Source organism: Merops nubicus, unplaced genomic scaffold (assembly GCF_000691845.1).
Source record: "Merops nubicus isolate BGI_N331 unplaced genomic scaffold, ASM69184v1 scaffold3698, whole genome shotgun sequence".
NCBI classification, from domain to species: Eukaryota; Metazoa; Chordata; class Aves; order Coraciiformes; family Meropidae; genus Merops; species Merops nubicus.
In genome coordinates this window covers 27057-40929 of record NW_008627557.1, presented here as the reverse complement: position 1 = coordinate 40929, position 13873 = coordinate 27057, and the positions used below count along the sequence as shown (strand labels likewise).

Below are 13873 nucleotides of genomic sequence, written 5' to 3'. Positions count from 1 at the left end.
ACTCGTTCCCCACAGGGCTGCCCAGGGCAGTGGTGGAGTCCCCATTCCTGGAGGGGTTTCCAAGATGTGGAGTTGTGGTGCTGAGGGACAGGGGTCAGTGGGGACCTGGCAGTGCTGGCAGAATGGTTGGACTTGATGATCTTAAAGGCTTCTTCTAATCAAAACAATTCTATTACAATTTCTGTTTGATAGCTCTTAAACTAGGTCACCTGACTCTTTCTTCCCAAGTTGTAGCTGAGCACAATGCTAAGACTAACTTAAGAGCCAAGTTGTTCTTAAGAAGCACAGAAGACCCTTTTAGGCTTAAATCCTGATATAGCAGCTATCTCAGCTGATGCTTATTGCCAGAAATAAACTGGATACCGATGTACATGTCAGAGCAAAGGATCACTTGACCATATGACATTTTTTTAGCTAATGGAGCTATTAACCATCCTTAGAGTTCTCCATCTGTTTTCTTGTTAGTACTCGCCCTCCCCAATACATTTAAGAGGTGACTCTCTAGTCATCAACACACAAAATGCTGCTCCCCCAGCTCAGATCTGTAGCAATGCTGGCAGCAAGAATTCTTTTATCAAACCAAATAAAACTCTAGAACTTACTGTTGGATTTAAGGTTATGTGTGGAGCCAACCCTCCTAAAGAATAGACGTTGATGTCATGGTAACTGTACTGGGGCTGTGGAGGAACCGTGGCTGTACAAGTGGTGCTGGTAGCTGGAGTTGTAGAAGCAGCTGTACAATACAAGAATGTTTGTCTTGAATCATTATGGAATAACACATACTAATAACGAAAGTATATAATTCTAATTTAAACCAGAAACTGGCCAAGTTACATAAGGTTTCCAGTTTGATCGTGAAACCTCCTAAACTTATCAAGCCATTTTTATTCTCCATTTTCCCCCTCTCCCTTGAGTGCTCCTAAGCATTCAGCAAGGTTACGACAGCACATATATCTTCACATTTTCCTTCACAATAGCATAACCTGCCTTATTTTGAAATGCTGCAGAGTGGTTCTGGATTCTCTGTGAAATGTACTTACTAGTTGTTGTGATGGGTGGTAGCTCTTCTGGCTGCTTCACATCCTTCTTTGGAGCAGACAGCTGTTCATCCAGGTTCTTCAGGCGATCCTTATCTTTCAGGAGACTTCCAGGTTTCAGCTCATTGATGTCTAGTGCAAGATTCTTGCAGAGCACCTCAATCTCAAACTTCAGATTCAACTGCACAACAATTCTAGTTCAGGTTATGTCACAAGGAAAACCCCCGAAATGTTTACCGGGCCGCTCGACTCCCAAGCTTCCCATTCTAACCCCATGCCTCTTAGAGACTTTAATAGCGACTGAGGGTCAGACAAATATCTTGCATGCTGACCTCACAGGAGAAGAGTTTCATCCAAGTTCTAGCAAGTTAAGCAATGCCCAATTCTCCCCACGCTAAAGAAGCAAGAAGGGAAATCTGGTCCTTCACAACACTCTTCTTGACGTATGTCAAGAAAACCTCACACTCAGTAGTTATAGCAAAGAAAAACAGTTTACTTTTAGATCATGTTCTTGATGTAGCTCAGCTAAAACATTCATAATGGCCATTGTCCATGGGTTTGGAGGCCTGAAGACCTACAAGAGAAAGAGAAGAGCAGTATTACACTAACGTCTGGAACCATTTGGATAACTTACAACTGGAAATTTTTGACATGTGAACACATGTGCATACAGCAGTGAAAAAGTTTCTACAGCTGCAATTAGGGATGAATTTACTATTCTGTTTGATTGGAACTAGATGAGGAAGCTAGTTGAAAATTAAACTGTAAACACAATGAGTTGGTCCTGCGAGATCAGTTCTATGTCAAGCAGAACTGATGAGAGCTGATCAGGGTCAACAGGGGGTGGGGGGAATTATTGGGAGAAAAAAAAAACCAAACATTGTTCCTAGAACCTCTCCAGTGGCATCCTTCCATTTTTGACTTGTGCTCAGGGATGCCACAATTAACACCACCAATTTAGACTGCAAAAATACCTGGGTTTTCCCTCAAAACAGAACTGCTCCACTGTAAACTCTTACATCCCTTTGCTTTCTCTCCATGAAAATCAGTTTTCCCTTAGTGAAAAAAGCTAAATACTTCCTGCAACACTTACTTTGCCATTTAAATAACTCTGAGAGTGCAAAGGCACTTACCACACTCCTGACACTGGATTCTAAGACTTTGGCAACAAATGGCACTACGTAAAGCAGCTCCTGCTGTCCCTTAACATATGCTTCCAGTAGCAGCGATTTCACATCCAAATCCTGAAAAACATCATCAACAACTGAAAAGGATGGAGGAAACAGCAAGCACACTGCAAAAATTACACTTGCACACTAATTCCTATAGGATGTATTGGCAAAAGTTGAGTGAAGGTAGTCTTTGAACTTTACAAACGGCTAAGCAGAGGTTAATTTTTGAACAAAGATTTACAAATATACATTTTTACACGAAATCAACTCACTTATTTTGGGCATGAACTTAGTTACTAACTTTTCTGAAACAAAAAAAATATTTAGAAGTCTTTAATGACCAACTCTGGAATGATACTTTGTACTTAAAGGAAAAAAAGAGGCACTGGGAAGTTGGTAAAATTCCCCAAATAGACTATGCTACTGCATAACAGCACAGCAATTCATGCCAAACAAATCTGTGAAGACAAATGCTCACCGTGTGCAAGATGGGTTTATTTTTAGCCAGTGTAATCATTCCCAGCCAGTGACCCAGGTTCTTTAACAAGGAACGGTCTGAGAAGTTGGCTGCAGCTTTATCTGATGTCAGTAGCACCTAATGAAAACAAAAAAGCAACTGGAGCAACAACTGGAAGATAATCAGACAAATCTGAATCCAAGAGCTGATCTGACATAAGACAAAAAGTTTTAGAAAGTTCTGAGCTTCAGTCACATTAGAGATACTCAAAAGCAGCCTTCACTTCAAGGCAGCACCCTGTAAATCTGCCCTGTAGCAGTTTCAGAATTGCTTTCTTTCAAGAGGATTACACTTGCCCAGACTTTACCATTTACTGTGGAGACTGTTAGGACGAGTTGATTAGTAAACCGTAACTTGAAGGCAACACTTCCTCTTAACATTTCACTGCAGACCTGAAGGCTACAGTTTGCACTTTTAGTCCTCATTTCAAGAATGTGTCAGAAGGACTCTGCTCATAGTTCTGTTCCTTAGCTTCAGAGGAGCATCAGCTGAACAGAGCAAGGTCAGCGAAGCTCTTTAAGAGCCAGGAGATTCTTTTGCACTACAGCGTAACCCACGGTGGTCAGAGAACTCCACCAACAGGTTTAAAAATAGTGCTTACGGGACAAATTTGTTTCATCTGCTCATCTCTCCTGGGCTACCACTCCTCCCCCCTCCTTCCCTTCACATTACCTCAGTCCTCCAGTGAATTTTGGTTGTCACACTCCTGCTTTCTAACTGGCCCCTTCCCCTTTTTCTTCTTTGACCAAAGCAGCAGAAAGAGTGGTTTTCTTATCTTTTCACTTCCCTTGCACAAAAAACACTAGACCATAAGCAACTTCCTTCTAGGTTATAATTTGCAAGCCTCACAGAAATTTAGAGCCCACCTACAGAAATAAATTCAAAGGCAGGTTTGTCCTCTTATTAAATAAGAATTAAGTCTTTGGTACATTCCTGACTGAAAGCAGAAGAATCCTGGTATTAACAGAGGCAACCTGCTAGTTTCGTTGTATGCTAGCAAGGGCATTTTTTTGAATGATATTCCATATTTAAGTTCAGCAATATACTAAGAAAACAGCCTGAGAACAGCATATCTTTAAATCCTCCCAAGAATTAGAAAACTTGTGCCACTCACCTTGATATTTCTGTAGGTTTCATTCAGAACCATTTTATTAAACTCCGGATTCTTAAGCGTGTCAAGGAAGTTTGAATACAAGCTGTGAAAGTTGGGCTCAATACTGACTCGCTTCATCACAAGATACTGCGATACCCAAGGCATGAACTCTTCTTTCACTGTTTCCTTCAACTCTTCAACCTGTTTCCATACCAAAAAAACATATATAAAATCACACCACAGAAGATAGATGACCACAGTCTTCTGGAGGCCAACACACAGTCATGAGTGTTAAAAGCAATTTACTGATAAGGGTTTTTTTTGTTTATTTTAAAAAAAGCTTTCAGGGCAGTGTCTTATTATCCAAAAATCTGGTCAACCAGTAAGGATTTAGAGGAGTCTATCAGCTTAACCTTGCAATACTAAATGGCACCCAGCCCATTTTATGATGGGAATGTTTGTGTTAATGTTTTTCAGAAACTTGCATTACTATTTTTCAGTTCTTTCAAATGCCAAAAACATCAGAAAGGACTTTCCAGCGATTTTTCTGGGCATCTGCCAGAAAGGCTGTCCCAAAACCAAAGCATTACTGACGTAAAACTGACTTTAGTGCAAATGATCTAGCTGTACAGAAACAAGGAAACCTGTAGGAGAAAGCAAAATAAAAATAGTTATCTTTTACCCATCTCTCTCTTCCCTGAAAAATTTTACCTCTAAAGAGGTTCAAGCAGAAAATGCTGGAAGCTACTATTTCTATACAGTGTGCTCTCTCCTAATTTGTTGCAAGCTGGAATTTCTGTAGAAACACCATCAGGCACTGCTTAATAAAGGATTTCCATAAATATATATTAAAAAAATTAATTGAACTAGTGTTCTTCTATACTTGCCTTCTGTGTCATATTTGACTGAGACAGATTATTGAAGATGAAAGCGATTTTTTCCTGGACATTCTCTGGAGGTTCCACAATTCTCTCAGTTTGATCTGTTGCTACTAACAGCGTATCAATGTTGGTAGTATTAATGGAAGGCTGGAGGGAGAACAAGAAGTTAAGAACAGACAACACCTAGAGGTGACATCACAAGGAACTTTTGCTCTGTTCTGTCAGGCAAAGAAAGAGTTGAGGTTTATCAGGTGACATGTATTGTCTCAGAGTCACCTTCAACAGCTCTGTAATGATGCCAAGCAATTATTTTACTCTACAAACAATGATCACGACTCGGCAGGAGAATGACGATGTATTAAAAATCCTCTAGAGTTTACATTCGTATATAATAGTTTCCACCTCAGTGGCACCCATTAGGCTACCAGCCTGGAAAAAAACACAGTGCCACAGTGAGCAGTGCTCGGCACAGTTGTGAGTCTCCAGGAGCATTTCTGTGTTGGTTCAGGAAGGAGAAAACACAGTTTTGTTTCTGAGAAAGCAGCCAACTGTAAAGTCAACAGAGTGTGACCCACAGCCCTACAGCTGCAGGTCTGACCCCAAGGGCTTCAGCACCTGGTACACCACAATTAAGGGGAAAGGAGGGACAGTTTAATGCACCAATCAGTTTAAAACTGGAAAATAAAAACATCTCAAAGTAACAACTATCTACCTGACCTATTTAGGCATGAAAGACACTGTTGGCTGCATTATGAACTGTCCCCTGCAATTTGGTCATAGCTCTTTCAGCTACCCTTGTCTTTTGTCTCCTTTAAGTTGAGGCCTCTATTTTAAGAGAGCTATACAAAGGCAGTACCAGGAAGCAAGACAGGCTTGACTTCACAGTGCAGTTAACAGCTCTCTCTGCATCCTCAGCGTACATGTGGGGCCAAGTGTGCCCCAACATTTGGTGGAGTAGCAAATACTATCAACCTGCCAACATATTTCTACTTGACACCTCAGTAATCCCATAGTTTCATGGCAAAAAATGCCTTCTCTACAGAAACACTGGTCATTTGAAAAGGTTCTATGCTTTTAGACAAAATATGGATCAGTTTGAAAACTCACGGTATAGAAATTAAATCTGATTTTATCACTGTGTACTCAACACAGATCAGCAACTTCACTCCTTGCTTCTCCAGCAAGGGCACTGGAGTGATGGAACACTTACCGGCACATCTTTCTTGAAGCTGACTCCAGTTGGTCGGGTGATTGTAATGGTTTTTGCAACAGTGGTGGTGGTTGAGGTGGTTACTATAGTGCTGACTTGGCCAGCAAGAGGAGCTTTTGCTGGAACTTGGGCCTGGGCCTGAGCCTGGGCAAGTGCAATACTTCCTGGGGTGGTGATTGAACCCTGCATCTTCACAGGAGGATCTCTGGATTGTTGTCCGTATTCTATGTACTGAAAGAGGGCGAACAAAAAGCATATACCAAGTTCACATGCAGCACCAAAATTAGGGGCTGAGTTTTAGCATGAACAGTATTTGCCAACCACCTTGAAAATACTTGACACCAGTGCCATTAAGGGAATGTGCAAGATGCAACTCAACACCCTTACAAAGCACACCTTGTCATCACTATTGACTGCAGAAGAGCCTCAAGCTCCTCCTCTGTCCTCAAGAGGTTGACACCAAGTGTCAACAGACTTGACATCCTTAAAACCTTACAAAGCACAGACCCAGAAATTCCCATCCCTGCTGGCCTGGGATAGAAGGAGAGGATAGAGAGCAAAAGAGGGGAAAGGGTGTAAGAGGAAAGTGTGAGTATCAAGAATCTTGCTATGAAGCAGTTAGAGAAGGCTTCCCCAAGGACTCTTACAGCTACATAGCAACTTCAAGCCTGACATTCAGAACTGTGGTTTTGCTTATTCATTGTGAAGTGTCCAACCAAGTTTTTATATCCTCTCAAGTAGCTCAACAGTACAAAATAAGCTTCCAGCCCACTGCAATATATTTACCCAAGAACCTGTAACAGCAGACAACACACTATCATTTAAGGGTCTGAAACCTGCTAGTGAAACCCATTGTTATTTGACTTGGGAGCTTTGGGCAGATGGCCTCTACCTTCAAGTTAGAGCTAAACTTTTGTCCTTATTATAGCCTTGTATGGTCTCAAGTTCTCTCCCAGCAATTAGGTTTTCTGTATTTGTACCAACAAAAGCACCTTCAAGACAGACACCATATGATCAACATCACTTTTACTCCTTGGAGTACAGGATACTTCAATTACTCTGACTGGTTTTTCAAGAATGACATTTTTCTCACCTTTAGCTGGATTATTTTAGCAGATCTGAGCATGAAACTGTATAAAACCAGCTGAATGGCCTCTATTTTAGAAGAAAACTCCAAATCTTTAAGGGGCTGGAATGTGAATCCACTGAAGGCCTTTAAAACCTTTGGCCATGGCCCATGTGCAGCTATACTCGGGGAGTTCTTTCAATCACAAAATTATTTGGGTTGGAAGGGACCTTCAAGATCATCCAGTTTGAACCCTCTGCCACTGGCAGGGACACCTCCCACTAGAGCAGGTTGCTCAAAAACCCCCCCAACCTGGTCTTGGACACATCCAGTGAGGGAGCATCCACAACTTCCCTGGGCAACCTGGGCCAGTGTCTCACCACCCTCAGAGAGAAGAACTTCTTCCTCATTTCTATTCTAAATCTTCCCTCTTCCAGTTTGAGCCCATTAACACTCATCACTACAAGCCCTTGTCAAAAGTCCCTCCCCAGCTTTCTTGTAGCCCCCCTTCAGATACTGGAAGGCCACCATAAGGATCTGAGCCTTCTCTTCTCCAGGCTGAACCCAAATACATGCAACCCAAACAGACTGATGATGGAAACAGAAGAGGTACCAGATAACCACCCATCTGCCCACCCCATCCCATGGCAAAACCCTTTAGAAAAGGCATTTGATTTTGTGGATGTACGCTACCAAAAATTATGATCGCTCAGACTACTTTTCCAAGGGAAAACAGAATTTGCTCAGAGGAATTTGAGATCATAGAAAGGTAGGGTGCTAATCCAAAGACACTCACCTCCTGTAAATGGTGTGGGAACTGTATAAAGTGACTAATAGAAGCCAAGTGCTGACAATACTGGGGATAGTCCTTCAATCTGTCAGACAAAACACGCGTTAAGTCAGAAACATAAGCTGAGATCAAAACCACTGTCACAGAGAAAAACAAATCTAACACTGGTATGTCATTCCCACGCTGCATCACAGAATTACTCCTGGGCTGCTTACAGCAGCTGTGCTACAAACAAAGCGCCTTCGACAAAGTGCTTTTTGTTGCAAAACCCATTTGAAATGAATCCATTCAACAGCAAAACACAAGGTTCATTCACAGCAACTCCCACCTCTTGATACTTCTGACTGAGCACACAACTGCACTTATATTCGGTGTTTGCAATAAGATTATTGGCTAAGTAATTTGTCTTCTGGCTCATTTTAAACAGCAAACTAGAGCGCCTCTGACACCAAGATAGAAGCTTCACCTATGCACACCAGTTACTACAGCTCTACTTATTAATGCTAGATGCTGCTACTACTCATTGAGAGTGACATCTTTAGGTGCTACTTAAAATGGTTCTTAAGAGGTGTAAGATGGTGGCTAAATCTCAAGTATGTCAGCCTTCAGAATAAAGGCTCATTCTGCTCAGCTAACTCCACAACATCCATCCACGAATGCTGCAAGCAACAGCTTTTCTTACAGATTAAATACTGCAGGGCAGATGAGCTAGAGAAGGAGAGTAAGGACAGAAGGTAACATGCTCCTTGCTTTTAAGTCCACACATTTCTAGCCATTTAAGTTAATTCCAGAAAGCTTTCTAGCATACTTTTCAAGTTCAAGCATCTTCTTCCAGCATGATTTTTCCCATGGGAGTACAATCCTGTCTACTATGACAGCCTGCCTGGGGAGTTTCCTCTACCTGCAATTTATTAAAAGCTTTGAGAAAGCTTTTTTTTTTTTTGAGATACTTTTACCATACTTGATACTTCTGTCTAAAACCCAAGTCCTAAAGCGCAGTTCCTAGCCAGTCTTCCAGTAACAAGAAGAGCAAACAGCACTCCATCAGAATGCATCCATACAGAGTAATTACATCCACTCCATTTCTAACAAGCTGACAACTTCATCTAACACTTCACTGAATTATTTTTAGAAACAAAGTCCACTGAGTTTCAGCATCTCAGTTTGTCCCACAGTCAGGCAGGTACCACATTGAATGTTTTGATTAAAGGAGTCAGCCTTTAATTAGCACAATAGGACCTTCTCTTTCAGTTCAGCATATCCTTAAGGCAATCCTGAAGCTGAGATGTGCAAATTTCTAACATGTATAAGCAAGCAATCTCGTAGGGCAGAGTTACAGCAGGTTAAGAAGACATCACATGTACTGTTTACAAGGATTACCAAAACCCACACTCACCTATTTTTAAATCTATCTAGTGCAGCAATACCAAAATAGTACATTTTGGATGCAAAAGGCTTTCGTAAGGCTTCAAGAACATAGCGCAGGGCCAGGCCCAATGCCATATAAGTAACCAGTCCTTTCTCTATTATCCCACCAAAGAGGCAGGCTGTAATGTGCAGCTCTTTATCTGGGTACTGGGGAAAGAATCTGTATTCCTCAAACAAGTTCCTCAGCATACAGTTAAACACTTCTCGTTCCCGTTTAATGTTGGAGTCCTTAAACCTCTGCAGCATTTCCAAGACCTGTAAAGAAACAGGAAATTGTTACCAACTGATTTGTTCTATTTCAGCTCTTCTACATCTTCAGGTTTCAAGTGTACCTGCATCTACTAAGGGAAACGGTGCTACCACAAGGTAGACTGCAATATAATTGCTTAAGCAAAACCTCATTTCAGCCAGCAGATGCTACATCACTACAACAAGCTTCCTCTTCAAACTTTAGTTTTCCCCCCTTTCTTTTAAATAACTGTCTTCACAGAAAACTCTGTGACCTCCCACTCCACTGCTTCAAAACTAGAAAAATGAAAACGTTCAGTGTCTTCCATAATTTATAACCACACAAACATATTAAAGTAAATTTGAAGTACTTCAAAGAGCAAGTACATCAGACTGATAATTACTCTCACAGAGACTAGCCAAACTAATTATCGAAGCTCAGAAGGTAGAGCTGAGGACACCTTTACAAATTTAGAAGTTGCAGTCATTTTTAGATACTTTAAAACCAAATATATTCAAGAGAGATAGAAGTTATACAGGCTGTTTAGAGGCACACTTTAGTACTTTATTACTTTAGTACTTATTCTGACCACACACGCTTCCACTCTTCCCATTTCACGTCATTTTAGGAGTGTTAATTAAACGTCTAAAGTCTTCAGCCCACAGAAGTCAGAGCTGAAGAAATAACTCCTATCAGCTTGACAGCAAGTCTGACAGGAGACGCAACCGCTGCAGAAAGGGACTCACCTCATCCACAGACATGGTGGGATGCGGAGGGTGGTTGTAAATCCGCTGGAAGTAGCTGTTGGCCTCGTCATCTATTTCTTTGCTAAAGTGCTGGTTAGCCTCTGGCCACACCTGAGATAAGTCAGCTGGGAAAAGAGGGAAGAGGCAGAGCGCTCAGAAGCACTTCAGGCAACCAACCGACACAGAACCTGCTAGCTGTCCTCAAAAGTAGCACATTTAACCTTGCCAGCAGACAGGGATTGTTATTTAAAAATCCGTTTTTAATGCTATATTCCTGCAAAAGAACTGAATCCTAAAGAAGATTTAATCTCAGACTGTGGTTCTCCCAGAACCCACTGCATCCCAGGCTAACCTCATCTGACCCCTGCACTAACTGAACACAGAACAGACTGGAATGAAGCATACTACACAACACTGACATGCAGACAAGCTCTCACACAAACTTTCAGGCCAGCAGTGAGCTTCAAGCAAGTTTATGTTGAATATTCAAACCCAGAGCTATAAATCAATGGCCATTACACTTGTAGAAATCAGTAACCCTGCTTTTCTGGAGAAGCCATCAAAGGAGACAGATGTAATAACAGCAGTGTGTACAGTTTAGGATACAGCTGCACTTCCTAGAGGCAACTTTTGATGGCTTCAACACTTCACTGTGGACACACCTCAGATGCATAAATGCATTAAGGGCAATGGCTCAGCATTAGGAGCCAAATTACTCCTTCCAAAAAATCACCTTCCCATCAACTTTTGTTTCTGTTATTCGTATCCAGCATTGCAGCCCAATCCACTGCCCCATTCTCTGCTGCAACAGGGACTTGTGTTTAACCCTGTCACAAACCAAACCCTACCCACCCTCTTACCAGACGCAGACAATTCTCTGTAAAGAGCAGGACCCCACTTTTGTACAAAACACAGCACGACAAAGGAGGATACAAACACACTGTTCATGCAAATCCAAAATATGTGTTTTTTATGCTAACAGCTTCTTTTGAGCTCCCACAGGCCAATTAGCAAGCTTTTAGTGTAGTTTAGAAGCAACTTTTTCGGACTAATGCCATAAAAGCCGCATTTTTAACATTTACCACCTACAGACCCAAGCCTCCCCTGAAGGAAACACAGATGAACTGCAGAACCACAGTCACACTTCACAGCCACAGACAACACTACCACTTACAAGGTTTCATCTTACTCTGCTGGAATGTAGGCTGGTTCAGTCCAGATGTGCTCAGCTTCCTTTGCACGAAAGGGTCGTTGTTCACTGCAGGAAGGCCCAGGGCTCCAGTTCCTATGCCTGTCAGGCTACCCGTAGTGAGACCACCTACTGGAAAGCAAACAACTGGTCATCTCAACTGCACCCTTTGCAGTATGGACGTATCCCTCCAGCACTTGTCATCTTTAAGAACTCGGAGCTACACAGCCCCATAACTGCCTAATGTCATAGAATCCTGGACTGGTTTGGGTTGGAAAGGACTGTTCCAAGTCATCCAGTCCAACCCCCCTGCAGGGAGCAGGGACATCCCCAACTACAGCATGTTGCTCAGAGCCCTCGCCAACCTCACCTGGAATGGTTCCAGGGATGGGGCAGCAACCACCTCTCTGGGCAACCTGGGCCAGGGGCTCACCACCCTCAGTCTCAAACATTTCTTCCTTCTCTCTAAATATCCCTCTTTTAGTTTCAAACCATTCCCCCTTGTCCTGTCCCAACAGGCCCTGCTCAGAAGTCTGTTCCCAACTTTCTGACAGGCCCCTTGAAGTCCTGGCAGGCCCCCAGAAGGTCTCCCCAGCTGGAGCCTTCTGCTCTGCAGGCTGCCCAAGCCCAAATCTCTCCTGCTGGGCTCCCAGCAGAGGGGTTCCCCCCTCGGGGCATTGCTGGGGCTCCTCTGGCCCCGCTCCAGCAGGTCCCTGTCTCTGCTGTGCTGAGGACTCCAGAGCTGCCCCAACACTGCAGGGGGGTCTTCCCAAAGCGGGGCAGGATCACCTCCCTGACCTGCTGGTCAGAGTTTTATCTTAAGAAATTCTTCATCTCTGTCCCAACCTAAAATAATGCTGTTAAACTTGTCAAAACACTCACCCTCTTACCTCTCAAACTTTTTACCCCCTGCAGTTACAACACTCTGCCCTGCTGTTTCAGCTGTGTAATCCCCTCCTACATGACACAGCCCTCCGTCCAGTATTTCCAGCCATGGCAATAACAGCACCTTAGCTCCGATATGGCACAAATACAAACAACTCTATCCAGACAGCTGTACCTGGGAGCTGTGAAGAGAGCCCTCCGATGCCACTGAAACCTGTTGTCTGGTTTTGGGTGGAAAGAGGGGGGAAGGCTTTTGCTGGTGACTGAGGAGTACTGAATGCAGAGCCCAGGTTTGGAGGAAAGCCTTGCATGCTCTGGGTATGAGGAGCAGCTGAGCCACCCAAGCTCAGAGATGCCATCCCTGCAAGCGAGTCGATCTGAACAAAGAAAGATTATACACAGACATCCATAAATGCCCATCAAGCTGATTTTTGGCAGGTTTTGTATAAAGACAGCTACATAGAAAAACATCCCCGATAAGAACTTTTCTATGTGTTTACTTTGAAGCCATCCAGATCACCCCAAAAGATAAGTTGGTCTACAGAAGGTGGCTTCACTTTTTCCTTCTACAATCTGGTAAAATCCTGCTCTATCAAGAGGTTTGACAGAATCCTGATTGTTCCACAGTCTCCATTTAAGTGTATCACAAAATTAAATGCTTACAAGAAGCAGAACTTAGATATTCACACTAGAGTGGTTTGCATTCTGTACTTTGCAACCTCAGACCTCACCCCAAGACTTCCAAAGGCTACTTCACATCAAGCTCAGAGAGTATTTTTGACTGTCTGAAGCATCCCGTCATAACCACTTTTCACATATAAATACCTGAACGAAGTCTTCAATAAAAGCATTAAGACCTGGGTGATGAGTAGGACAGAAAGCACAATACCAGATGACAAAGCAATAAATTAAGTGCTCCTAACTAGGAACAGCAGAAAACATTTATCTGCCCTAAAGACAGAACAACTACAGACTAACATCTGCTGTTCTATTTGTTCACATCAGTTATTTGCAGCAGGTTGCCAAGATACTTGGTACATATGATGAGCAACTCCAATAAAGCAACAATTTATAAGGAAACTGCTCTCTGTATTCAGTTTACATAACCTACTAATGTTTCAGACATTTTTAAATGCTGAATTGCCACTATTTCATGTGAAAAAACTTGTTACCGCTTTAAAATCTGCCCTTGAATGTAACCACTAGAAGCTAAACCTGTCTGCAATGTGTCGCTCCCAGAGGAGGAAGGGATGATGAGTGGCAGGGAGTAACTTAAATGTACCTTGTTTTTAAAAGAGCAGTTCAGTTGAGAGCTGAAGAGCCCCAGTTATAACAAGTCCTTACGCTCTAGCACTGTTGCTTGGCCCGTGAAGCTACAAACAAGACACATCAGGTTCAAAGGCAGTGCTTAGTTCTCAAAACTCTGTCAATTTTAGCAGTTTAAAAGAAATGCTCAGTTATTTTAAACAAACCAAACCTCTTTCCTTCACATGTGCTTCAACAACGTCTGTAAGAAGCAAGCAAAGTGCAAGACAGTTCTGAACTACAACTTCTGGAATGATTCTGTAGCTACGAGCAAGGGATCCAGACATGCAAGCATAAAACTAAGGGAGTCAGACGATGGGTTTTT

The 13873-nt window shown here is 42.6% G+C and overlaps 1 protein-coding gene across 2 annotated transcripts in view; it reads right to left on the bottom strand.

Moving 5' to 3' along the window:
• The window catches only part of CNOT1 (CCR4-NOT transcription complex, subunit 1), a 52793-nt gene that overhangs the window by 17917 nt on the left and 21003 nt on the right, over window positions 1-13873 (bottom strand). Inside the window, exons 17-29 of one of the 2 annotated variants that reach the window (XM_008946333.1) lie at window positions 12419-12620; window positions 11344-11490; window positions 10170-10294; window positions 9163-9449; window positions 7773-7851; window positions 5911-6141; window positions 4707-4847; window positions 3841-4020; window positions 2688-2804; window positions 2171-2281; window positions 1534-1611; window positions 1041-1218; window positions 603-733 (exon numbers count right to left, since the gene is read on the bottom strand). In XM_008946333.1, the coding sequence (XP_008944581.1) occupies window positions 603-733; window positions 1041-1218; window positions 1534-1611; window positions 2171-2281; window positions 2688-2804; window positions 3841-4020; window positions 4707-4847; window positions 5911-6141; window positions 7773-7851; window positions 9163-9449; window positions 10170-10294; window positions 11344-11490; window positions 12419-12620 (2007 nt within the window). The remainder of the gene's footprint in view (window positions 1-602; window positions 734-1040; window positions 1219-1533; window positions 1612-2170; window positions 2282-2687; window positions 2805-3840; window positions 4021-4706; window positions 4848-5910; window positions 6142-7772; window positions 7852-9162; window positions 9450-10169; window positions 10295-11343; window positions 11491-12418; window positions 12621-13873) is intronic. The other variant, XM_008946334.1, reaches the window with a different exon arrangement.